At 39.8% G+C, this 25,730-nt stretch overlaps 1 protein-coding gene across 1 annotated transcript; it reads left to right on the plus strand.

The window, feature by feature from the left end:
• HTRA3 (HtrA serine peptidase 3) lies at nucleotides 1-25,730 on the plus strand. Its single transcript, XM_069856401.1, has 9 exons — nucleotides 1-641; nucleotides 10,425-10,524; nucleotides 12,101-12,323; nucleotides 12,977-13,171; nucleotides 15,496-15,528; nucleotides 16,189-16,303; nucleotides 21,923-21,971; nucleotides 23,723-23,818; nucleotides 24,758-25,730. The coding sequence occupies exons 1-9, from the start codon at nucleotides 218-220 to the stop codon at nucleotides 24,921-24,923; spliced, it is 1,401 nt and encodes a 466-aa protein (XP_069712502.1). The 5' UTR covers nucleotides 1-217; the 3' UTR covers nucleotides 24,924-25,730.

Below are 25,730 nucleotides of genomic sequence, written 5' to 3' on the forward strand. Positions count from 1 at the left end.
GCCGGCGCCGTCCCCAGCGCTTCCCGCGGCCGCTCGGCCGTGGCTCGGCGCCCCGTCCCCGCCAGCAGCCCCAGCCTCTTCCCTCCCCTCCGCCGCTCCTTCCCGCTCGGGGCAGCAGGCGCTCTCCCCTCCGCGTGTGCGTAAAGCCCGATCTCCCTCCTCCGCCGCCTCCTCCCCGCGGGCCGGGCGGGTCGCGGCTCCTCTCCGCCCGCCGAGGATGCGGCCGCGGCTGCCGATCGCGCTGCTCCTGCTCGCCCTGGGCTGCTCGCCCGGCGCCGCCGACCTCCCGGCGTCCCGAGCCAAGTGCCCGAGCCGCTGCGACGTCTCCAAGTGCCCCAGCCCCGGCTGCCCCAGCGGCTACGTCCCCGACCGCTGCAACTGCTGCCTCGTCTGCGCCGCGGGCGAGGGCGACTCGTGCGGCCGCAAGGAGGACCCGCCCTGCGGGGACAGCCTCGACTGCCGCTACCCCGCGGGCAAGCGCTTCGCCAAGGGCGTCTGCCAGTGCAAGCTCAGCGCCCAGGTGTGCGGCAGCGACGGCCGCACCTACGACAACGTGTGCCAGCTGAAGGCGGCGAGCCGAAAGGCGCTGCAGCACGGGCTGCCCGCCGTCTCCCAGCTCCAGAAGGGAGCCTGCGAATCGGGTAGGAGCATGGGGGCGGCGCGGGGTGGCTGCCGGGGGGAAGAAAAGGTGGGGGTTTGCCGTGTCCTGGAAAGACTGGGGGGCTGTAAGAGGCCTGCGGTACAAGGAGCCTCTCCCCGCTTCCAGGAAAAGTTGTGGGTTTGCCGTTACCTGGAAAGACTCTTCTCCCAAGTGACGGGTGATAGGACACGGGGGGATGGCTTCAGGCTGCGCCAGGGCAGGTTCAGACTGGGCATCAGGAAAAAAAAAAATCGCAGAAAGGATCATCAGGCAGTGGCAGAGGCTGCCCAGGGAGGGGGTTGAGTCACTGTCCTTGGAGGTGTTTAAAAGATGGGTAGATGCAGGACATGGTTTAGTGGCAGGTAGGAATGGTTGGACTCGATGATCTAAGAGGCCTTTTCCAACCTAGTGGTTCTGTGATACTGGACTGGGTGGCTGCAGGGGTTGTAGGAGGGCTGCAACAGCAAGGCGCCTCTCCCTGCTGCCAGCAATTGCTGTGGCTTGGGGAAGGAGCACTCAGGTCCTCCTTGATGCTTGGTGCGGGCTAGGAGCTTCAGGATGAGGTTTGGGAAGGTTCCCTTTCTGTGGCTTGGGGAAGGAGCACTCAGGTCCTCCTTGATGCTTGGTGCAGGCTAGGAGCTTCAGGATGAGGTTTGGGAAGGCTCCCTCTCTGTGGCTTGGCCATGGGTTGTATGTGCCACTGGTGCGTCGCTCCAATGAGCAAGAGGCGAATGTGCTTGTGAGGAGCCTGATGGAGGGCGGTAGGCTGGTAGGGCAGGACAGCAGTGACGTCCTTGGCTGTCACCCCTTTTCAAGGCAGGGCACCTGGCAGGGCAGTGCTACAAAACTTGCTGTTGTACTGCCAACGGTGTGTTCGCTTCCTTGGTCAACACTCTATTCGGTAGCATCGCCTGAACAGGTTGCACTGCAGGTCCGTTGCACCATGGCCTGCACAAGCAGAGCAGGACCTGGGGATGCTTCTGCTCTGGGGCCTTCCCTGGTGGTGTAGGGGAGGTTGATTGGATTCGCCTGGCAGGCTTCTCTAAGCAGAGAATGATGCACACTAAAGCCTAGGTCAAGGCAGGAAAAGCACCAAGTAGTATCAAAAAGCCCATAAAACATAGTCTTTTGTCTCATTTGTTTTCTTTTCACAAGAAGTTTCATAGTCTTAGAGTCTAATGGGAAAAAAATGCCTGCAATCCTCCTTTTCAGTTTAAAATACACTCAGGATATCAAATGGGTTTGCAGTAATACATTAAGGCCTTTGCTTGGATATTATGATACAGCATGGCAAATTCAGGATTGATGGTTTAATGTCAAAAAGTTTAGTAATCACTTCAATCAGTAAATTTTTTTAATTTATGTTTAAATGGGTCACTGTGCAAATGTTAATGCTGCCAATAGATTCTAACACAATTACTGATATGTTATTTTAAGGGTGACAAGAAAAAAGTATTTGAAATTCTTTTTATTTCAGAATTATCACTCAGTCATCTTAAGCCCTTTGCTACCTTTCTCATACTGTTCCTGGAAAGAAAAGTCGTATGCATAACAGATTAAGTCATGCATTAGTGTTTCTTTTAAGTCAGGTGAACCACTAACCATCCTGGTTTCTTCATAGACAGCAAACTCTCCAAAATTTGTGGGAGGGATCAGAAGGGAAAGAATCACAGAATCACAGAATAACCAGGTTGGAAGAGACCCACCGGATCATCGAGTCCAACCATTCCTACCAAACACTAAACCATATCCCTCAGCACCTCGTCCACCCGTGCCTTAAACACCTCCAGGGAAGGTGACTCAACCACCTCCCTGGGCAGCCTGTTCCAGTGCCCAATGACCCTTTCTGTGAAAAATTTTTTCCTAACGTCTAGCCTAAACCTCCCCTGGCGGAGCTTGAGGCCATTCCCTCTTGTCCTGTCCCCTGTCACGTGGGAGAAGAGGCCAGCGCCCTCCTCTCTACAACGTCCTTTCAGGTAGTTGTAGAGAGCAATGAAGCACTTTTGTAGCCTTTCTGTGAATAGGGAATGTTTCATATAGCGTCCTCTTGACAGAAGGTAAACCTTGGTGCAAAGAGGGAGGAGGTCAAATGGTATTCCTGGAGTTGCTATAGGAGTATCTGTCAGAACCAAGAACTGATCCGTATGCTAGCCTGGAGCTGCAGTAGTTACTCTCTCCAGTATTTTGCAGTTATAAGCTGCTGTTTGCCTGTTCCTTATCAAATCAGCATCCACTAGCTTTAGTACTCCTAATACTTTCTTGGAACTGAACCATGCAAAATAATCAGAATGTTTAACCAAAATGAGTGAGCTAGTCTGCATCTAAGGGCTTAATAAGTGCTTGGGTTTGGTATATATGACATTTTCTTTAAGGAATCTCCCTGATCTACTCTTAATAGGCTTAGGAATTTGGAGCCATGAGGTGGAGGTAACTTTTTTTCCCAAGCAACTACTTTAGTGTTCACTTTATTTTGGCTTTATTTTTTGTCCCAGAAAACCTCATCTTAGATGAAGCATCTGGTTCTCTGTTAAGTTTCATTTTTTTATACAGTCCTACAGCTGCACAAACTGAAACTCAAAGAAACCAAGTGTCTTGCCCAAGGTCAGACTGAGTTGGTGGTTCAGCCAGGAACAGAACTCAGTTATGGTATTTAGGGTGGGTTTTTTTTAAAAAAAAACCAAACAACCCCAAAAAACAATAACATGTAATGTCTGTAATGAGAGGTTTAGAAGAAAATCGATGGTTTAAAATTACTGCCGAGTTTCTGTCCTTTCCTTGTTCTTGAAAGAAATCTGGCCTCAGATGACTCAGGGTTTTAAGGGCTAAACTAGTTGTGAGGTAAATCCAGTTTTACTTAACCATACGTCTATTAAAACAATCTCAGAAAAAGATAACTTTGCAAAATATGACAGAAACCATTTTCAAAACACGCAGTGACCCAGAGGGAGCAGCTTTTGAAATGTCTACTCCTGTCCATTTCTAGTTGATGTTAAGTTAGATTTTGGGTGTGATAAACCAAGATTGACTGAGAAAACTTGGTTTTGGTTTCTGGCACTGACAGAAGTCTAGTGAACAAGGAAGCATAGAAAAGGAGTAGTAAAGGATGCAGAAAGGAAGGGAGGAATAAGGTGCCTAAGATGACTGAGTGATAACTCTGAAATAAAAAGAATTTAAAATATTTTTTTCTTGTTGAAGGCATGGATTATCTTCAAGACCATGTCAAATTGCAAGTTTTAGTTACAGAGTGCTAGAAGGTGTGTGTGCTGCCTGGACATACAAGAAATCTGTCATTGATGTTCTTTGATATGCCTTTGCCCTGAGAATGATTGCTCGTATAGTTAGCCTTGTGTGCTGAGCCAGGCCCATGAACTTACCTAAGATACTAGTAGAATCAGTCTGCAGAACTCCTAGGCAAGTTTATTTGCTACAAATGTATTTTTTTTCTGCTTCACCATTACATACCTTAATATATGGGAATGATGCAGCCATCTTTTTCCTGCCTTCTGCCACCTGTGAGAAAGATGAGCTGTCACAGGCAATGTGTAAATAATGGTATAAACATCTGTGGAAGACAACCTCTGTAATCAAAGACCAGTTCTTACAGAGCCCTGTTTCTCACTGCAGCAAATTCAAGTTTTAGCAGTGGCACATATTGATCTACTGAAGTGTCAAACTCCTCACTCAAAGGATTCAGAAGGTCACCTGCAATCTATGGCAAATTTATGTCAGACTTTCTTGCACAAAGGGCTGTTTATGATCTCTCAGTATGACTTTCTTAGTACAGTTGTTAATTTGCTTCAATGTTATTTTACTAATGGCTTCTGCAAAGATAGTTCAGATGTAAAAAGATTTGCATTTTCTCATTTTTTTAAATTTTTTTTTGTGAAAAATAAGGGTGCTATTTTGTCAGTGGAATGAGAAAAACCTAAAAATTTGATCTGATAACCTTCAAGGAAAGAAGTTCCAGAAAGCAAGTACATTGGCTTTGAGAGTAATCCTTTGCAGCGTTCTGCCTGAGGATGTCTGTCCTCTGCATTGTTTAACTGAAGTCATTCTCAGAAAGTGGTCGTGATATAAAGCCTCACCCATGTCAATCAAATCTTTGCAAGATAGGAGCCCAAAAGTTCAGTTCCCTGAAAGAAATGTTTGAAATGCAGTTAATGCATGAGCAGAGTCACTGCACACAGCTCTACGTGGGATGCTTGGAGAGTGGCTGTATATAGCCTTGACGATACAGAGGAACAACTGAGCATATCACTACTTGCACTTCTGAGAAATTAGGCCTGTAAGAGATACTGAAGTCTCCTACTAGTATACTATTATTGTCATCAAAGCCTTACAGCTGTTTCTAACTGTATATGGGGAAATGCCCTGCAAGATACCGGCTGGAAACACAAGTCACCATCCTTTACTGATTGTTTTCCTTATGCCTGTGTTTGTTTTGAGTTCCTGCAGGTGTGGATGAATGTTGTACAGTGTTTGGTAAATATTCATAGTATTTCACTGCTTTGTATAGGATAGCTAACAGAAAAGAGAGCTTCTTATTGCATTTTATGAGAGTCATTTGGGAAGAAGGAATAACTAGCATCTGAAGCCACTGAGGCAGTGAGGTGTCTGTGCTGGAAAGCTTGTGGCAGCCTGTCTCTGGCTGTTGTGATTGCTGCAGTGCACAAGAAAGCCACTTTGGTGTTAGTTCACCAAATTGTTTTCATCTATGCACGGTAGACAGCCACTGTATAAACAAGTTGCCTGAACCGTAATGTGACATTAAACTCACCAAGGCTTTATGGTCAGTGCACAGCTATGCAACTTGATCTTAAAGCTGAATTCATCAGAAAAGCTGCCCATGAACCTATGTTTCCAGCAGATGTTTCTGTTTTTTAAGCAGAGACATTATAATCTTTTATTTGTCTTTCATTTCTTTCCGTGAAAGCACAATGAGAACAGTGTTTATCCCTGGTGATCAGATCTGCCAGGTTGCAGTCCGCTCTTAGACATAATAATTTTGCTAAACAGATAGATCTTCTCTGAAGCATGGTTTTAAAAGTGGGTCAGGGGAACAGCCTTAAAAGAATGAGTTTCCCAGGCTCACAAATTCTTAATATAAAATTGTGGATTTCACTACAACATATTGTCTTTAAGAAAGCATTGATTGTGATTTGATTTAATTGTACAAGGAGCAAATTGGCAGATTAACAGAAGCTTTCAGTCTTTTGCAAATGTAAATGGGTCTAGCTTTGTCTTCAGTGGGATTATGACCATTTATTTCTGCTCAAATTTTTTTTACAGTTCTCTTCATCTAGGTGAACTCTAGAAATGTGTTGGATTTGCTTCTGATTTGCAGCAGCGCTAAAGAAATTGGAGTAGGTCTGTTGTCTCTGCAAGGAAGTAAATAAAACACTTTTAAATGAACTCGTAACCTGAAGATAACACTACTGTCCAGGAAAAGTCTTAAGTTAATAATGATACTCCTACCTGACAGGGACCTTATAAATCCAATGTGGTTGGAGCCCATGAAACTGGAAACATAAGATCACATTTTAGTAAATAGGCCTGACATCTTTAACACCGGTTTATACACTTACATCCCAATCTGGATTTTGAGTCTTCTGTGAGTGGAGCTGGAGAGCTTCTGAAGATCTAGTAGTTTAGCTGAAATTCTAGGATACAAGTTTAGATCTGCTGATAATCTGGTTGATTTTTAGCTGTGGAGCAGACTGGGAAAATCTAGTTCTTTTGATTAAGAAATGTATAGACAGCGAAAGACTAATACAGTATAGATTTGGTTTTCCTTGAAGTACAACCTGGTTACAGCACCTTTGTTATCTTGGTTATACAACATAGTTAATTGGATTAAATTATGGCTTTTTTGCCAAGATAAATTAGCTTTGGTTAGTGTGAGATGATTTTGACCATGCAGTAATAACATGGAAAATAATGGTTTTTATTGAGAGACCTTTAAAAAATGTGGCAAATCTCAGTAGGTCAATAGATCATAATACACAAAGCAGCTGTGAACTTAGAGCTTTTTCAGTTGCAGACCAGCAGAGGTCTGAGAGCTCTGCAAGACACCAAGAGTATCTGGTGGAAAAAAAGAAAGAAAAAGACTCATTTCATTTTATGTTTCGGTAAGAGCATAGCAGCAGATAGTCTCTAGCAACTAGTGAAAATTAGATGATAGGTTTGAGGTCTGACATAAAGCCCTTATTCAACAACTACAGTGCATTTGAATGTTTATTAATAATAACTAACAGTTTGGTTCCCTTAAATAGGGCTGTATGTGGGAGACTAAATGTTAGTTTGTGGTTACATCTTCCTAGTCCACAGTTTAAGTTCCAGGGATGTCATATAATGTGTTGAAAGGTTCTTAGCATTCCCAGCTTGCAGAAGATGATGGAGAAACAGTCAGTTTCCATACAGGCATCTCAACTCTTTAAGTCCATTTTCACCAGTATTTAACCCCCACTAGACACTAATAAGAACAGCTCACTGCTAATCAGGTCAGTAGATCTTCAGCTACACCTTCCTTACAAAGTTAGCATGTCTGTTATTTTTGATCCTCCTTTGTTTCAGATTTCCCCTTAGTAGATAGCGTGGTTTTGGATTCATGTTCAGATTTGAGTGTTCTTATTTTCTGACTTGAAGAGACTGGTTCTGGACTTCTGCTGAGACTGAGAATTCCTTTCACTGTGGTACAGAAAGAAGACAAGCTTTGCTTCACTTTTACAGTCTCCGCTCTGTATTGCTGCATTTTATTTTCTTTGACTCTTTCCATGTTTACTGCCTCTTTCAGAGTTTTCTCTCTTCCTGCCCTGAATATAATCGGGAAAGCCACTACCACCAAAGATGTTTCCCTGGTGGCTAGGAGTGGTGCAAAGCTGAGTTCTTTGGCAGGTGTACTCTTTGCTTTTGACCATGTACAATGCTGTGACAGTTGGCATGGGCAGAACAGTTCAACACTCAGCAGGTGCAAAGGTATTTAATTGCCCTGACTCATGCAGAGTTATGCTGATTTACACCAAATGAAATCCTGCATTCACTGTGATTCTCCCCCCCCTCAATTCTATGATAGTTCATCTGCTAAGGGTCAGCCAACTGTCTTTCATAGACATACGGATATTTCTGTCAAGGTTAATGTGATGATAATCTTGCATCCCATCAGTGAATACTGCTGTGTATGCAAGCAGTCAAAGTCATGTTAGTAGACTTCAAAGGATATACTGCATAATCGGGCAAGCTGCTTGTCAGTTGAAGAGAAGTTAACTGGGTCAACTTCAGTGGCCCAGTAAGCAAAATAAATGATACTATATTGTGCTTACATTCAACTGTCCTCTGTGCATGTTTGTGGTGCCTCTTTTAAACTAAGTACTGAAAAAGCATATTCAGTTATTTAGAGGGATTTTACAGAGTGTGTGAGAATGTATGTAGAAGTAATAGACCAAAACTAGTCCTGCCAAATTGTTCCTTCTGTTTATACTGTTTCATATAAATTTAGCATGCTAAACGTAAGCATAGTTTCTTTCCCCTCAGAAGTAAATTATATGTCCAGTAACAGGAAAAAACTTGTGGACTTGTATGGAGGAATGCCTAATTGTCTTGATCCAGTTTCTTCAATACTTTCTTCCTTGGTACCAGCGTTGGGCCTGTTCCATAGGTACCTGTCTTTGCCTTAGGTCTTTTGGATGCTGTGGTGAAGTAAGGCCTCTCAGTCTCTGACTTTGTAGGTCCTTTAACATGTTATTGTGAAAGCTTTCAGAGAGACTGTAGCAGCTGCGATGACTGTTTCTGTCACCCACTATCTTCTAAATTCATTCAAAGAAAGAGTAGATCAATGGAACATCTTTTTTTCTAAATAGATTAGACTCCATTGTGCTGTAATCTTTATATACATCTCAAGTAATTTACAAGTCACAGGGTTTAATGGTCAGTAAAACACTTGTAGGTAAGGATTAGTGAAAATGATTTTTTAATTAAGAATGATGCAGAATACCAAAATGCATGAGAACTCTCTTGAACTTCTTTCCTCTTTTTCTGTGTATCTTTCCTTTGTATATGATGCCCTCTACTTATCTTCACCTTAAAAACTTGGGTAAAGGGCAGCTGATGAAAGAAAAGTATATATACTTTGGAAGAGCGAATCTATATCTGATTCATTATGATGTTATGTGATCTAGAAATAGGCAAATCTAGAACCCTAAAGACCGGTGTTGACTGGGCATGCAAGAGCTACTGCGGAGTAAGTTCGTCCTTCAGCATGCGTTGAACTTAGGCACAAAGCATCACTTCTGAAGAGTTGCTGTTTAGAAATTAGAACAAAGAGCCTCTCCCTCCTGACTAAGCAAAAGAGGAGTTATATCTTCTGGAATAAACAGTGTGCTGCTGCACCAGGTTTGAAAAAAGCCAAAAATATTACTGCATTTTATTACAACCTGTCTACTCCTTTCCTTAGATCCCATAGTTAATTTTAAAGCATCAGGCTGTGAACGTGAAAGATTGCTCTTTGAGTGTGGTGATATGTCCCTAAGCATATGTTTGACAAATGTGGTGATACATCCCTGTGTATTAGGGACTGCAGAAGGTATGACACTCTAGCACAAGTGATATTATTACTTTGTGATGTTAGAATCCAGGATGTTGTGACATTAGAAAGCAGGATGCTGTGGGCTTCTTTCCCTTTCTAAGATCTTCATTCCACAGAATTATATTTGGTATTCATAAATGCTGCAATTAGTGCTTTTTAATGTAGTACTGCACTGGCTTTTTTTCATAACGCCTAGTATTTAGTAATCTGTTGCTGTGCCCAGCTGCTTGTGACAGCTTAAATGTCAATTTACGAAATTTTTTTGTTTCAAAGGTTATTTACAGCAGGTTTCTAATGTGTCTACTTTGAAAAAAATCTTAACCTGTGTTCTAAACGTGATTCCCAAATGCTGCAACTATATTACTCGGCACTTGTTAGGCTGCGTCTAGAATAGTGCACCCAGCTTTTGACACTTCAGTACAAGAAAGACATTGACAAACTGGAGTGAGTTCAGGAGAAGGTAATGAGGATGCTTGGAGTAGGCTGGACATATCTCCTGTGAGAAGAAGCTGAGGGAACTGGGCTGGAGATGAGAAAACTTCAGGAGGACCTGACAGGAGCCTTCCTGTACTCGTGAGGAAGAAGCCATCAGGAAGATGGAGCGAGGCTCTTTACAGTGGTGCATAGTGGGAGGATGTGAGGGAATGGGCATGAGTTGAAACGTGCCTCAAAAAGAGAGGTTTATGTCAGATATAAGAAAATCTTTTACCTCCTGGAGGACAGTGAAGCAATAGGAGAAGTCACCCAGAGAGTTTCTGGAGTCTTCATTCTTGGGACTTTGTGAGTCCCAACTGGACAGAGCTTTTGAGCCACCTGGTCTGCCTTTGTGGCTGACCCAGCTTTGAGCAGTATGTTGAACTAGAGACCTCCTGATGTCCCTTCCAATCTGACTTATCCTATGACTTTGTGCTTTTGATAATAATTAGTAGTTGTCTTGAGAAAAATGCTTCAGACAAGGCTTGCAGACTGCCAAGAAAGTTGAGGAAATTACAGCCAGGTGATGCTAATGTTTAGTTTTCTCAGGATCAAGCAAAATGCTAGATAAGTTTTGAACAATTTTACTGACTTTGATACTTCTTCCAATACCTGGTTGGAAACTATCCCAGTAGGAGAAGCAGACCATTTCAAAGCATATTTATCTCACCTACTTTGTAAAAAAGGGTATTGTCTTATTAACATATCCAATTCTTTTTGCTAGTATAGGTCACCTACAGCTCAACAGCCCAAGGTACAAATTCAACTTCATAGCAGATGTGGTGGAAAAGATTGCTCCTGCAGTCGTGCACATTGAACTTTTCCTCAGGTAACGCTTTTAAATCTTTGTGTTTTAATTGCATTATTTAACAAAGATCTACAAAGATTTTTCCAGTGTAGTAACTTTCATTTTGAATTCTTGAAGTTCACAAAACATTACAGCAGACTTCTTATCTGGAGAGCCAACCATTTGTCTTTCGTTCCTGTTTGGTAGACCTATTTTATTTGGCTTACAGTCTTTACAGAACATTACAATATGTATTGTCTGCCATAAAACAAGTCTTTCATCTTTGGAAGTCTCTTCAGCCTTCACCAAAACATGTTGCTTGTTACACTATGTTTATTATCTCAGTTTAAAAAAAAAAAAAAACAAACAAGTTCAGAAGGTAAGCTGGAAAAACATAGCTCCTTGTTGCTTATTCTACTTTGTATGAGAGGTGATTTTATTTTGGCGGGGAGAACATTGAGAGGTAGCATGGTGGCCAGATGTAACCTGTCTAAACACAGAAATTATATCTGATAAGAAAAAAAATGTACTAAACTTGCTGACCCAAACATACCAGCATTCAGTGTACTGAAGCTGGAGCTGAAGTGGCAAGTTTAACACTGCTGAAAACAACCTGGGAGGCAGGCTTAATATTGAATACTCAAATCAACCTGCTGTCAGAACAAATTACTGCAAACTTTACACGTTTTCCTTAACCTGAATACCTTTCTGCTTGAAGTACTCTAATTTTGCATAGTCTTAAGAATTTCTTGGGGAATTTTTGTAGGCTCTCTTAATATGCAAAATTGAGATAATCAAGTTTTTGATATGTAGCTTTATGTACATGGTGACTGGTCTTTTGGGAGAATGTTGCATTGAACATGTTTAAGATCTTTGTGTATGTAGTTAAGATTGTTCTTTCCCTATAAGTAAATGTTTGTCCAGCAGCCTGCTGAGCTCTAATTCCTGTACTGCCTTCTGCGTGGGATTGGCTCCAATTCTTTACTGCTGGGTAGTCCAGAAATCTTAAACAATTTCCTAATAAGGACCACATCTTGGAAGAGAGAAGAATTTGTAGACCTTTTCTCATCTTCCATTTTCTTCCTGTATAGAAGCAGAAACCAGTGGTATTGGATGAGTGCCGCCTCCTTCCTTTTTTGTCACCTAGCCTCTTTGCAAGGAAGGCTATAAAGGTAGAATTGGAAACCAAAGGAAAAGAAAGCTGCCAGTTGTATGAAAAGCTTGCTTTCTATCTCCCTAGCTGACTAAAAGCACTCACAATTTTCATACAGGGATCCTTTATTTGTTGGTTTTTTTTTATTTAATTTTTGTAAGGGTTACAACATTAGTCATCAAGTGCTCTATTATTTCTCAGGGTGGAAGGTGGTAAATGATTTCTAATATAGATTCGTAGAATAGTTAGAGTTGTAAGGGACCTTAAAGATCATCTAGTTCCAACACTCCTGCCATGGGCAGGGACATCCCACTAGATCAGGCTGCTCAAGGCCCCATCCAACCTGGTCTCGAACACCTCCAGGGATGGGGCATCCACAACTTCCCTTGGCAACCTGTTCCAGTGTATAATCTTCTCTTAAGTTATGCTTCTCTTATGAGTCATAATTAATTGCTTTTTGTACAGGCACCCTCTCTTTGGTCGAAATGTGCCACTTTCCAGTGGATCTGGGTTTATTATGTCGGATTCTGGTTTAATTGTAACCAATGCTCACGTGGTCTCAAGCACCAATGCTATATCAGGGAGACAGCAGTTGAAAGTGCAGCTACAGAATGGAGATACGTATGAAGCTACCATCAAAGACATTGACAAGAAATCTGACATTGCAACGATAAAGATTCACCCTAAGGTCAGTTGCAGAAAGAGAAAAATGAATTAATTTCTCCAGTTTCATTTAGTACAGAATGATTGGCTGGAATACATGTTTAGGGATTCCTTGGAATTGTCTGGGGACTACAGTATACTGAAATATGGGCTTGGAAAATTCTCATATCTTAGAATAAAGTTACTTTGTCTTCTGTGCTACGAACTGCTAAAAATGAAGAAAAAAAGTGCAGCTCAGTTAATATGTGGCCAGAATCTGTTATCTTTACCTGAGACCCAGGCTGTTTTGGCTTCGTAGCTTTGTGCCAGTACATGGACTGCAAAGCAGTACATAGTGTAGGGAGAGTGGCAGGCTCATTTGTTACTGTTTCAAGGAGGAGGAGGGAGCAATCTGCTGAAAAACAGGGAATTCTGTTCCAGAATCTCACTGTCTGGGATTTTTGTCTGGATGAAATTGCAAGGTACTACTCCTAGCTATTTGTTTCAGAAGACTATTTAAAGCAGTAGTGCCCTGCAGTATACTAATTTTACCTGGTGTAAGTTTTGGGTGTATGACAGCAAGTGACCCTTCCATTAATGGAAGGCATATTTTCCTACTTGTTAGTTTTTGATCCTACCAATCAGATTATTTTCAGGTATAAACTAATGCTTCTTTCTTTCTTTCTGTGTTTATTTAAGAAAAGACTACCAGTGTTGTTACTGGGACATTCTGCTGATCTGAGGCCAGGAGAATTTGTGGTGGCAATTGGAAGTCCGTTTGCCTTACAGAACACTGTGACAACAGGTATTGTCAGCACTGCTCAGCGAGATGGTAAAGAACTTGGCCTGCGGGACTCGGATATGGATTACATTCAGACAGATGCTATTATCAATGTAAGTACCAGGTATGCAAGGGACTGAGCTTCATAGTCCTGGGACTTTGAAATCCCCACCTCTTCAGCAGGGAAGAGTGTGCTCTGCAAGATGAATCCACTAAATAAAAGCAGCTTTTTAAAAAATCAGTGATAGGCCTTTGTTTTTATAAAGAGCTATATGGTGTCTGTAAATTGCATTCAGATATTGGTGTTGTGAAAGGTATGTTAAATAAAACTGCCCTCTTTGAGGTTGTCTATGAAGATGTTATATGTGGCAGACCCTTCTCCTTCTGTAGATCTTGTGTAGTAAAACAGTTGTACAGACCAGCAGTAAGTCAACACATTATTCTTTCCGCTTGTTCAGCTGATCTGGCCAAGCAGGCTGTGGGATAGAGCCAAAGTTTTTCATCTCCATCCGTTAGAACCAGATGGAGTAGTCAAGTTGATAGCGTCTGCTTGAATTTAATGACCCATATAAGAACTTAAGGAGAGGATTGGGTTTTGCTGCTGTTGTTCTTGTTTTCCTTTTGTACATCACATACTCCAAGTAAGAATCTACGTGTGAAAGAACAGAAAATTTGATATGCTGTTTGAACTTAAGGCCCTCTAGCACTGAATGTTGTGTAGAAATACAAGAAAACAATATGCTTTGAGAGCAGCTTGGAGGGATCCTAAGAGCATAAGTAAAGTTCTTGGATGTGTAGTGAATGTTGTGTAGAAATACAAGAAAACAATATGCTTTGAGAGCAGCTTGGAGGGATCCTAAGAGCATAAGTAAAGTTCTTGGATGTGTAGTGAGTCTAAAAAGAGCACTGCACACATATCTGAGGTAGAAAATTTTACAGTTTAAATCTGTTTGTTATACATTGAAAGGAAAATATTTTCAGTATTGATTTGGTGGACCTCAATATCAATTTTATCTTAAGTCATAACACTTTACATATCCAAGGTGTTTCACAAATATTTATCAGTGCATAGTTGTTGAGAGAAGTTGTATGGGGGGAAAAAAAAAGGTGAGCTTTTTCAAGAAGCTCCTATATGATGTGAGAGCTGAAGCTCTTAGAAAATAATTCCAATTAAATGTCTTATGGTTGTAAAAGAATAGGAAAACTGATGCAAACTGGGTTACTTGGGAGCACACAGTGAACTTGTGGCAGAGACAGAATTAGAACATGGGATTCTTGAATTCATGCCTATACATTTTCCTCAAGATCAAACTGTTCTTTATGCACACTTAAGCAGCTGCCTTCTGAAAAGCGCAAGGATAACAGGAACATGGGGCAGGAGGAAACAGGGCCATACGTTCCTAAATGGAGCCATACTGAATGTGTCAAAGTTCCTTCATTATCACATTCTTGAAGCAGAGGACAAATGAATGAAAGATTATATGCTTAGTTCCTTTGTCAGACACAAAAATTAAATGTGTAGCCCCTAATCATCAAGAAGATGACATAAGAAACCGATCTCTGTTTACACTTGAACTTCCAACCTGTTTTAAGAGCTTTGTGTGTTTTATTCTTCTGAGAATCTGTAAGGTTTGCCCAGTGCTATCTAAGTGTAAACAGTTAATGTCTCATGCCACTGCCATGCATCACTTAGCTTTTGTTTATTTTGAGTGGTAAGTTGCTGCTTTTGGCTATTAAGTAGATCTGCTTGAAAACTCTGGTCTCCCTTAAAAACAAAGTTATTGAGCCAGTGTGAAGATGGACAAGGCGCTTCTCCAATTCCCATTTCCTGTAGTCGTGTTGGATGTTTCCTTTGAAGGCCATTAGGTAATTTCAGACTGCTCAGAACTACTATATGCCCTCCCTAGAGAGCATTGCATGTCTGTGGTTATTAAATTAATCCTCCTGTAGTACCTACCTCACAGCAATACGCTGTGATTAAATACATAAAGTGCTGTGTCTTTCTCTGGTGGAGAATTGGAGAGACCAACAGTGTTACAAACCAAAGTGATCAATTAAACTACTTAAGAGCTGTACATGGACCTCACTGAAACATAACTTTAAATTCAGTTCATTATTTCAAAAACCTTGTTCTGATGGTCTTTAGAAGAATCAAAATACTCATTTTAACTATTTTAATGATTCTTCTTAAACTTAGGATGTGGTTATTTGGAATAGTACATTGCTGCTCCTAACTTAAGGCCTGTTTCTGAAAAGAAAAAATACAATCATAAGATGTATGAATGGGTAGGGCGATATTGATCTTGTGTGATCAGTACTGGGTCCTAATGTTGTGCTGCCTAAGAAATGCTTTTACTTACAAAATACTATTTGAGATGGAAATCGCATTTCCTACAGTGAAGCACCAATTTATTGTTCTCTTTTGTCATTTTTACAGTATGGTAACTCTGGAGGACCTCTAGTTAATCTGGTAAGTTGAGGTGACTTGAGTTTTTTTGTTTTATTTCAAGAGCCCCTTTGAAATAAGTGGGAGAAGTATTTTTTGAAAAGACTCATGGGTCATACCACCTTCCAGTCATTCAGGTTAATGGTAGGCAAATAACTTGAAGAAAACACAAACTGTGCAAATCAAGTCTCAGTTCATACGTCATTGAAAAACATTTCCCCATAGAGCAGAGCAAATCTTACACGGCAGTGTGAAAAATGGGATGTCATTAAAGCAGTTATGCTTGTTCACAGTATGAAACCTGGATGCACAGAAAAGAGCCTTATTAGTTTGCACAACCGATTTTAAAATAAACTGGTTTTTAAAACCTGATTTTGCAGGTTGAGGAATTGTAACTGTAGTGGTTGTAGTGAATCCACTGCCTGCTCAGTGAAGGGAACCCCTTGCCAAGTGATGGGATGGACCTTGGATGAACAAACTGTACTGTAATATCTCTGGCTATCACAGTTAAATGTGAAAGGGGCTGTGAATCAGAGCCCATGTCCTTCCTTATGAGCAATGTTTATTTTTTGAGTGATTACAACACTCTAAAAGTTCTTACACCAACTTTTAACATGAAATGTTAGGGAGTGAGCTGAGCCCTGTCACTTAGGAGCAAATTAATTGGCTGCTGTGTCTCAACAGGATGGTGAAGTGATTGGAATTAACACCTTGAAGGTCACAGCAGGAATTTCTTTTGCTATTCCTTCGGATCGCATCACTCAATTTCTCACAGAGTCGCATGACAAACAAAGTAAAGGTAAGGTGTGCAAGCAACAATGACATCTTCCAGTTATTATCCTGATGTGTCAGTGAAGTGCCAAAAGATGCTGGTCTGGAGTCCTGTTACTGAATGGAGCAGCATTCTATTGCAGTATAAAACTCTGTGGACTTGGAAACAAAACTACTTCACAGAAGTGGTAGAGATGTATTATTACTCAAACCACCAAAGAGTATACACTATCTGTATAAACTTGGGAAAAAGGGCCTCTGAGCGTAGCGAGGACACAGATGACTCACTACAGTCTCAAGTGATCTTGAGAACAAGTAGGGAGTTGTTCAAGAAGTCTTGTCCTCCTCTTTCACATGTTGTTCAAGGAACAATGAGATTAAGTTGTACTATGGAGAATAGGGCAAAAACTTTTCAAAACACTTTTCCACAGATGGAGCATAGTGTGTATGCTATTGGTGGATAATCTTTATTTTGCTGTGGTCATCTATATCAGTGCTGTATAACTGGATATTGTGATAGACTCTCAGACCCTGGTGGGAGAAGAGCTATGTGCTAATTAATGAAGAAATACACAGGGAATTGGAGGAGAGGCGTAAAAAAGGCTTCTGCACAACAGAGCATTTATATCTAAATATATCAGCAACTGACAAATGCAGTACTCTGAACATTTTTTTTTTTTTTTAATGTGCTTGCCTTCTATCTATCTGTTGCATGGTACAAGCATGCTAGATTGGAAAAGACCTTTGAGATCATGGAGTCCAGTCATACCTGTCCACTACTAAATCATATCCCTAAGCACTTCATCTACCTGTCTTTTAAATACCTTCAGAGATGGTGGCTCAACCACCTCCTTGGGCAGCCTGTTTTAGTGCCCGATAACCTTTAGGTGAAGAAATTTTTTCTTAATTTCTCATTTGAACCTCCCCTGGTGCAACTTGAGGCCATTCCCTCTTGTCCTATCTCCTGTCACCTTGGGGAAGAGACAAACACTCATCTCACTACAACCTCCTCTCAAGTAGTTGTAGACAGTGATAAGGTCCCCGTTCTTTTCTCTAGGCTAAACAAGATGTCATATTATATGCTGCACAGCTAAAGCTGATCTAGTAATGCTTCATCCAGGCAAACACTTCGTTTGTCTTTTGCTTGCCAATTTATCTGTCCACACCCTGCTTATGTATGATGACTGTTGGCTGCTGCTTCTCTTGAATCTTTTCTATATTAATCTTGTCTTCTCCAGGATTCGTCCAGTTGTTAAGCCAGGGTTGTTTCCCTACACCATTGTCCTCTCTGCGTTCTCTCAGATACTGTTAATCTGGAAACTTTCCTTAGTCAGATTCTGAAGTTCTGCATCTGCTTGTGTATTTGAGACCATCACAAATGGTCCCTTCATCTGTCTTGCTGAATTCCTCAAACTAGATTTTTTTACTTGTTGATTTGGTGGGAAGGGGAGAATCTGATGAGAAAAGTTGTTAGTTGTGTGCTGAAAAGTACATTTCAAAGTAGCTGACAAAATTTTGTTTCAACCAACAAGTCAAAAAAGCTGTTTATGCACCCAGGTTCACCTAGGTTTGTTGGCTTCTGAGAGAAGAGAAGCAGGTCTGTATTGTTGGTGTTATTACCCTTCAGAACCAAGCTGCTCATCTTGAAAGAGGGAGGAGTGATTGCTCATCCTGCAGGCATGGCTTTAGAGGCACAAATCCAAGCCTTCTGCAGAAAGCCCACCATCTGCCAGTTGGTTACTGGTAACTGGGGCTGGAAAGTCAGTGAATGCTGTTGCTGAGATCAGCCACATTGCTCCTTGAGGCACCTTTGCCTCCAGAGAATCATGAACCCACTGAGCCCAGCTGGAGGGCCTGGAGAGAACTTTGCCTATGGAACCATAAGAAAAAATACAGTGAAAAAGTCCGTTGTATCATGTCATTGTAACATACTGTCCCATTTTTTCATCATTCATGTTATCCCCTAATCAAAGGAAAAGGATTGACACTTACTCTTAACACTAGTGTGACTGTCACTGCTCTGCACATCCTAGGCACAAGCAGTTTTTAATTTATTTTTTTTTTACTCTTCTTTTGCTTTTTGCTTGTCTGAAGTAATTGTACTTTTGCTGCAGGCAGAAGGACAGTCATTTAAAGCCTTTTATGCGTAGAGAAAGATAATTTCCAGGAGGTATTTTCACCATATTTGAGACTTAATTTGCACTTTTTAGGCCTGTAGTATTAGTTTTCAGGTTTGTATTAGATGTTGTTTCTTGACATAAGGAATTTATGTAAGCAGAATTTTTGGGATGCTTTTATCATGTTTTCATTTGCTCCAATTGTGTTTCAGTAGTCTCAGTGGGATCCACCCTTATGCTACAATTAGGTCATAGAAATAAATTTAAGGGTATTGCCATTTTATTCTAAATAACATATTGCTTGAAGATGATAAAATTCCCTTAGGAAACTGCTCTTTCCAGACTTAGCCTGGCACATAGGAGGTACTCAGAATGTTGTTTAATAAGCTTGAGCTTATTCTTTTAAATATCAGTTGATCAGATAAGTACCAGTTTTATATACACATTCTTGGAAGTCCCATCCATTGTATATAACTGCAAATGTATGATCTACTGAAGTACAGGAGTAGCAAGGGGGGGAAAGCAGGAGAGAATGGTATTTGAATGAATTATTTGCACTGATTGTTATTATTATGTAAACATTCTATATTACAGAGTGCATGGGTAATACACAGTAGTATCTAATGTATTTTTGGCCAAAGGTTTACCACACACTGCATAGAGATTTTATCTGTTGAGTGGTCTTTCCTAATTTTGGATTTGTCAGTAATAATGTTAACCTCCTTTCAGTTGGGAATTCCTAAATTGGTGCATGAAGTTAAGTGTCTCCATCTATATCTCAGTTTCAACCAGCTGTAAGTTTATTCTTTATCTCTGGAAGTCATCAATACACTTAAGCACTGACTGATTTCTTTATTTCAGTGGTTTTTGTCAGTTTCCTACAGGAATTTCTTGGTTTCATTCTTGGCTCTGCCATCTATTACTAGCTTAGACTTGAGCAGAACAATAAAACTAGAACTGGATCCTATAGGATGGAAGACAGTAAGTTAGCAATTTGACAATGAAAAAGAAAGAAAGAACATCCAGCCTAAGAGGTCTGCCTGGCCTCACATAGTATTAGCAGAAAAGTGAATAAACCTTGCTTCAGCTGGGCAAGGCAAAATGGAGGAGTTCTGCATTTGCCACATCCGACAAGTTATTTATATGAATCCTTATTCATGTCCCCAGAACACTTTATTAGTTATATTGGAAGTATATGCTTGCCTATGTATTTATATGATTATTAGTAATAATTATTACGAATAGTCATGAGGGCTGCTTAGAAGGATTGCTGAATACACACTGAGACTGCTGATTAAATTCAGCTCTGCAGTTTATATGGAAGGTACAGTGCACAGAATTCAGCATTACAGACTCAAGCTGTTCTCGTGGTTTCTGTCTGGCAGTGGAGTCCCTTTCTTAAATGCTTTCAGGAATCTATAAGACAATCTAAGTGCTAAAAGAGTGAGCAGAGGAGTAGGAGTTTTGCCTGCTGCTTCAGTAAAAAGTGCAGGATTTGTCTTCACTCAGAGATCTTGCTGATATCCTGGCCCCACTGAAATCACCTGCAATAGGGACACTTATATGCCTGAGTTATTCATGCCCATCAGATTTTGAGTACCTGACCCTTTAATCTGGATTTATCAGTTCTTGTTGCCACAGTTAGTCATAAACACTTCTGACTTCAGCCTGTGTTTGTCTGGTTTGTATCTCTGTTGTTACAAGCATCAATTAAAGAAAAAAGGTATAACAGTAAGGCACATGCTTTCCTTATTGTGGAACAGAATACTCTGTAAATACTGAACTGCTTCTAGGTACTTGGAGTCCAGCTCTTTCTGACTTTCTATTACTACAAAACAGATTTAAGTTTACATTAGTGCTTGAGGCTGGTTTGCTTGACTTTATACCACTACAATCAGTATTTAATCTGATCTGCTGTTTACAATAACAAAATCTTTCTCTGCTGTGCTCTACTCCAGCTTTAAGCTGCAAAGGCTTTGCGTTTGTTCAACCTGATTATTCCAGCATATTAATCTTCTAACTACTCCTGGGACTTTTTAGATTTATAACCTCATTTTATTCAAGTTCTCCTAATTATTTTTTCTTCTACCTCGCAATTGCACAAATTTCCAGAGTGATAGGTTTTGGAACTTTTATTCACGTGCAGATGCCACATACTGTACTGCTGATATGACTTAACATGTCAAAGTGCCTGTCCTTTGGGATGATACAAAACACTAAGCAGTTGTCCGTGCCTTTTCAGCCTCTGCTGATACTTCTGAAAAACTGGAAAATTATATTCCCTCTAATCATTGTTGATAAAAACGTTTTGGTTCTTTGCAAGATGTTTGACTTGGGTTAAATTGAATGCAATGGACTTTCCCAAAATACAACTTGAAGTTTTTTTGCCTGTAGCGCCTCTAGTGCACTAGTTTGCAGCCATGTCCTAAGCTTTCGAGGCTTAATTTTTGAGTGATTGGACTTCTTCATGACATTCCCTCTATAGCTGATTTTAATCTCATTAATTTCACTTTAAAATGTAGGAGATGCAGAATATTTTGGGGAAAAGTAAAGATGACAGTTGCAGATGAAAGGTTATTTAGACTGTTATAAATCCAGTGTTTAAGAGGTGACATTTTCACTGACACTAATGGGAATATTGGAAAATGTGTAAGATTTGGGACTAATTCCTTTCCTTGGGACTATTTTTCTTGGAAAGAATAAGAGTTCAGGGAGACTTGAAGGAAACATCTCCTTTTCAAACTCTTTCCTCGCGTGAGAACATGGAGGAGCTCAAAGAAATGTTAGTATTTATGCTGGAACGAGTTTCACCTGGATATAACTAACTACGGAAGCACTCACTTCAGGAAGTCATCAAACTGCATTTTTTTTTTTTATAAAACAGCTGTGGAATATCATGACTACTAAAAGCCAAGTACAGAAATGTGCTGTTCCTAATGGAGTGAATCTTCATAAAATAATAGAATGGTTTGAGTTGGAAGGGACCTTAAAGATCCTGGCTAGGGTCTATGTTTTTTTTTTTTTTTTAAAACTTGTTTATTGTTCTTTAGGGTAGAAAACCCAAGCCATTTGCATTAGAATCAGTGAGAGTCTTTCGGCTGTCCTTTCTCTGAAAGGTGGAAACTTTAATTTCTTTATATTCTATTTCTACATTTTAATGAAAACACCATATAATTAAATTTTATTGACCAGTTTCAGATGAAATGGTAGTTCATTATGAAATTTTCCATATACTCAAGTTGTATGATACTAGATCACAGAAGTTTCCTTGAATTTGCTGAAGGAAAATTCTAATGGAGTGGAAATAAGCTTCTGTCTTACCCCTGCTTGCAGGGAGAGGGATTGTCATTCTGTACGCTAAAGGTAACCAAAATAAAAAATTACTTCATTGTTGGAGTGTATGATTTCTGTTTAGTTTTGTTAAAAGCTGGTACATCCTGGTTTAGTTGGTAGGTATTGTGGATCATCAAAGTAGTTATTTTTATCAGTGTTTTCCTAAATTTCTTAAATATCTTCTGTTGTATTTTCAGATGGGAAGAAACGTTTCATTGGCATCAGAATGTTGACAATAACACCTGCGTAAGTATCTTAGAAAGGTGATCTGTATGATCATGCATACAAAATATGGTCACTACTGGTTCAGAACTTCATCATTCAGCTTTCATTACAAATGTGTTCATCAGATTCTATGATGTCTGCAGACATTTTAATGACATTGCTGAAATGTATGTACTGTGATGTGGAAACTGTCAGTTGTTCTCTAAATACTGATAATGGTAGGTGCCCTGTTCATAGCTGAGAAAAATTAGGAAGAGCCTGAGTACTGGATTTCATTCTTGTCAAGGATGTCTACTGTTACATTAGACTGTAGATGAAGTTTAAACAAGCTGCTGCTTTCGAGTGATCGTGATACCAAAGACAGATTAGCTGCCTGAGGGTTTGGTGGTAGCTTTATCAGCACCAGTGGGGCTATATGCAGTGACATTTGGGGGCTAATAATTAACTGGAAAGGAAGTAGTTGAAGTGCAGAACTAAAGCTTCATGTCTTCATAATAACAAAAGCAGAATATGGACACCCTTTTCCACTTTACTGCATTTTCTCTCTCACATTTCTATGTGCCTTGCCATAACCCAGATATATTCTGGGATAAAAAATGAGGACTCTTATGCTTATGTTCTTTCCCAGGAGTTGACACGTTTCCAATGTAGCAGTAGACTACAAAATTCAATGAGACAACTTCCAGCTGGGGCTGGAAAAGCCATCTTTGTTTATTGAGCTACACTCTTGCAATCCTCCCTACAGGGTCAGATCTTCAGTTGGAACAAATCAGGGAAGTGGTATTATCATCACTGATAGAGGGGAAACTCAAAATGTTTCTCTGTGTAATTATAAAGTGAGCACGGTGTGAGATTTTGGTGCTCTTGTGGCAGCTGATGAAGCACTGTTAGATGTCTCCAGGCCTATTTTCAGGAAAAGACTACTTCCCTCCATGTATTTACTTTAGTTGTTTAATTGTTAGCTTCCTCACTACAGAATAAAATGAAGTGAAGCTGTGTGCAGCTCTTTTAGCTTGTTTTCCATCTGAGAGATACCACGTTTTCATGGCAGACAAGCAGAGTAATCCATTATTAGTTTAAAATAATTTCTTTCTAGAAATGGGTTTTAACCCACACTATTTACAAACCTGAAATGATGTCATTTCCTCAGAAATGAAAGGATGTTTCTAGAGTCTCTGTTTTGCAGCTGGTTCCTGTCTTTTTTCTTTAGAAAGGGATGCACCAACAATTCCTCAAGAAAACTTGAGGAAACTGAAGTTTCCTTGGAAAACTCTCACATTCCTGATCTATCTTATGACTGAAGTTATCAAAAGCTATATTGTTCTAGATAAAGACAAATTAAGAATAGCATGCAAAATGAAAGAAGCAAAATCATTGGCAAATTTCTGCCCCACCACCAGCATTAATTCTTTGGGGCAGGAATGTGTTTTGTCCCTGTACCCTGCACCTTGGACAGAGTTCTACTGTCCTTGTGCTCTATGTGCTGCTGCTACAGAAATTGTAAGTTAAATGTATGCAGCAAATGTATGAGACCGTTAAATATAGGATGCTTTGCACAGGTAAGTAATATTTTAAAATCTCTTACTTGTGTCATCAAAAATCAAATTCCCTACATTCTCATCATAAGAACAAGGAGCAAACACTTAACAGGTAAGTCATTTGGTTTTGGTCAGAAAAATTTTGAGAATAAATAAATTTGAGAATAAATAAGAATTTTTGAATGCTATTACTTTTTTAGTAGATACAAATGTTATATAATTTTGTTCTTTTAGCTTGGTAGAAGAACTGAAACACAATAATGCTGATTTTCCTGATGTCAGAAGTGGAATTTATGTACATGAAGTTGTTCCAAACTCACCTTCTCATAGGTATGTAGAGCATATTTTCTTCACTGTAAGTAAATCCACAGGTAGGTGTGAGCAGGTAATATTCTTATTTATATTCAAGTACTTCCTTGTAGAGGTCTTGATTTGTATTTAAACAGTTAGGAATTGTGCCCTTAGGTTAAAAAAAAAAAGTTAAAAACTTTGTGCTAACATTCCTAAGATTCTACTCTTGTCCAGAAAACTGAAGTATTTCAGTAACAGAACCTTTATAATGACATTCTGAAACACTGACAGTGTGCATATTCAAAGAACACCCTAAATACAATGAACTGAATTTGGTTTTGGAAAGTATGTTGTATATTAATAAATAGAAACTTGGGTTGAGTCTAAATGGGAAACAGGGTAGCATTTACATAAGACATTATCAGAGCTATTTTCTGAGACAATGCTTTATCTTAGAGTAAGAGACTATTTTACAGAACAGCTGGAAAATACACTTATAAAAATTATTTTGGGAATGACTAAAGATGCAAAGACAATAAGAGTAACTATTCTTGATTACATTGGAACAGAAAGAGAAATGATTTGTCTGTAGTTCAGTTAGTACACTTTGCTTGTGGTTTCATTTCTAAAGTTTGAAATACAAACTGGAGAGGTAAAAGCATGTTCTTGTAAGTGGATGGAGTGGAGTGAGTCAGTCATGGCTAGAAGTCTTTTCTTTTGTGGTAGTTTTGTGGAAGAAGAATTAAAAACTGGACTGCTTATTTTTGCTTATTTGGAAGAAAATTCTCAATGAAATAATATGAGCCTGATTTTGCATTTAGTGAATAGTATTGATTGTTCTTTTGCAGTCATGAGAGTGGAATGGGAACTAAAACAAGTGAAAACTTAATATATCAGCCGAAGAGGAGGTGAATAGTCTTTGTACTTTTTCTCTGCCTAGAATGCATGCTTACTGCCTTTTTCTTCTTATCTTTGCAGGGGAGGGATCCAAGATGGTGATATTATTGTTAAAGTCAATGGGCGTCCTTTGATGACTTCCAGTGACCTGCAAGAGGCTGTGATGAATGAATCACCTCTACTACTTGAAGTTAGAAGAGGAAATGATGACTTGCTATTTAACATTGAGCCTGAAGTTGTCATGTAAATAGAATTGAGGAAGCTCTTACCATAATTAAACTCACTTATTCTGGAACACTAGATACCTCCTTTACAGCTACAGTAATTATACTTCCTGTTGACTAATGACAAGGTGGACTAACTTAATTGCCTGAGCCATTTCTGTACATAGTAGCTAGAATGAATTCAATTATGCCATTTATAGAAGATTTAACTTTCAAAGAAATTCAAGAACTGTGTTCTGGGGAGTATGAGAAGGAAAACATATTCTGGGTAACTAGTAGAAAAGGTGTCCACTCCCAATTCCTGCGGGTTCAGAGCAGATTCAGTACTGAATTTTGAAAGACCGAAATACTACTGGAAGTGAGGAAGCCTGCTGGAAGCGGAGGTTGTTCTTAAACTGCAGTCATGGCTGCAGCAGAACCAAGCTATTGCAATGCATAATTGAGGTTTTTCTTGTGTAACTTCTTCAATGTGAAACTAGTATTGACAAAGCTTGTATTTGTTCTTCGTGCTTCTATGCTACACATCAGTGCAGGCAAATTAAATCTGTAAATATCGAAAGGAACAAAATGGTATCAGGCTATAGAGTGTTACACCTAGGTCATGCGATTTTGGAATATAGTAAATGATTCTTATAGAATTAATGCCTTATATATAAATCAAAACAATGTGCTGAACAAAGCTAAGTTTGAGAAAGTACAGGTTTTTTTAAGAATTTGATACAAATTAATTTTGCATTTTACTGGTAAGCTTTGCCATAAAATTGTTATATTACTTTTGGCTTGTACTGTGTATGTTTCTACTGTAGGGAGATAAAAGTTTACACAAATAA

Source organism: Phaenicophaeus curvirostris, chromosome 4 (genome assembly GCF_032191515.1).
Source record: "Phaenicophaeus curvirostris isolate KB17595 chromosome 4, BPBGC_Pcur_1.0, whole genome shotgun sequence".
Taxonomy (NCBI): Eukaryota; Metazoa; Chordata; class Aves; order Cuculiformes; family Cuculidae; genus Phaenicophaeus; species Phaenicophaeus curvirostris.

Excerpts from the sequence above, each read along its gene's own strand:
- HTRA3 (XM_069856401.1), top strand. The coding sequence starts at position 218 with ATGCGGCCGCGGCTGCCGATCGCGCTGCTCCTGCTCGCCCTGGGCTGC. Across the intron at positions 10,525-12,100 it reads CACATTGAACTTTTCCTCAG|GCACCCTCTCTTTGGTCGAA; the intron begins GTAACGCTTTTA and ends CTTTTTGTACAG. Across the intron at positions 23,819-24,757 it reads CCAAACTCACCTTCTCATAG|GGGAGGGATCCAAGATGGTG; the intron begins GTATGTAGAGCA and ends TTATCTTTGCAG.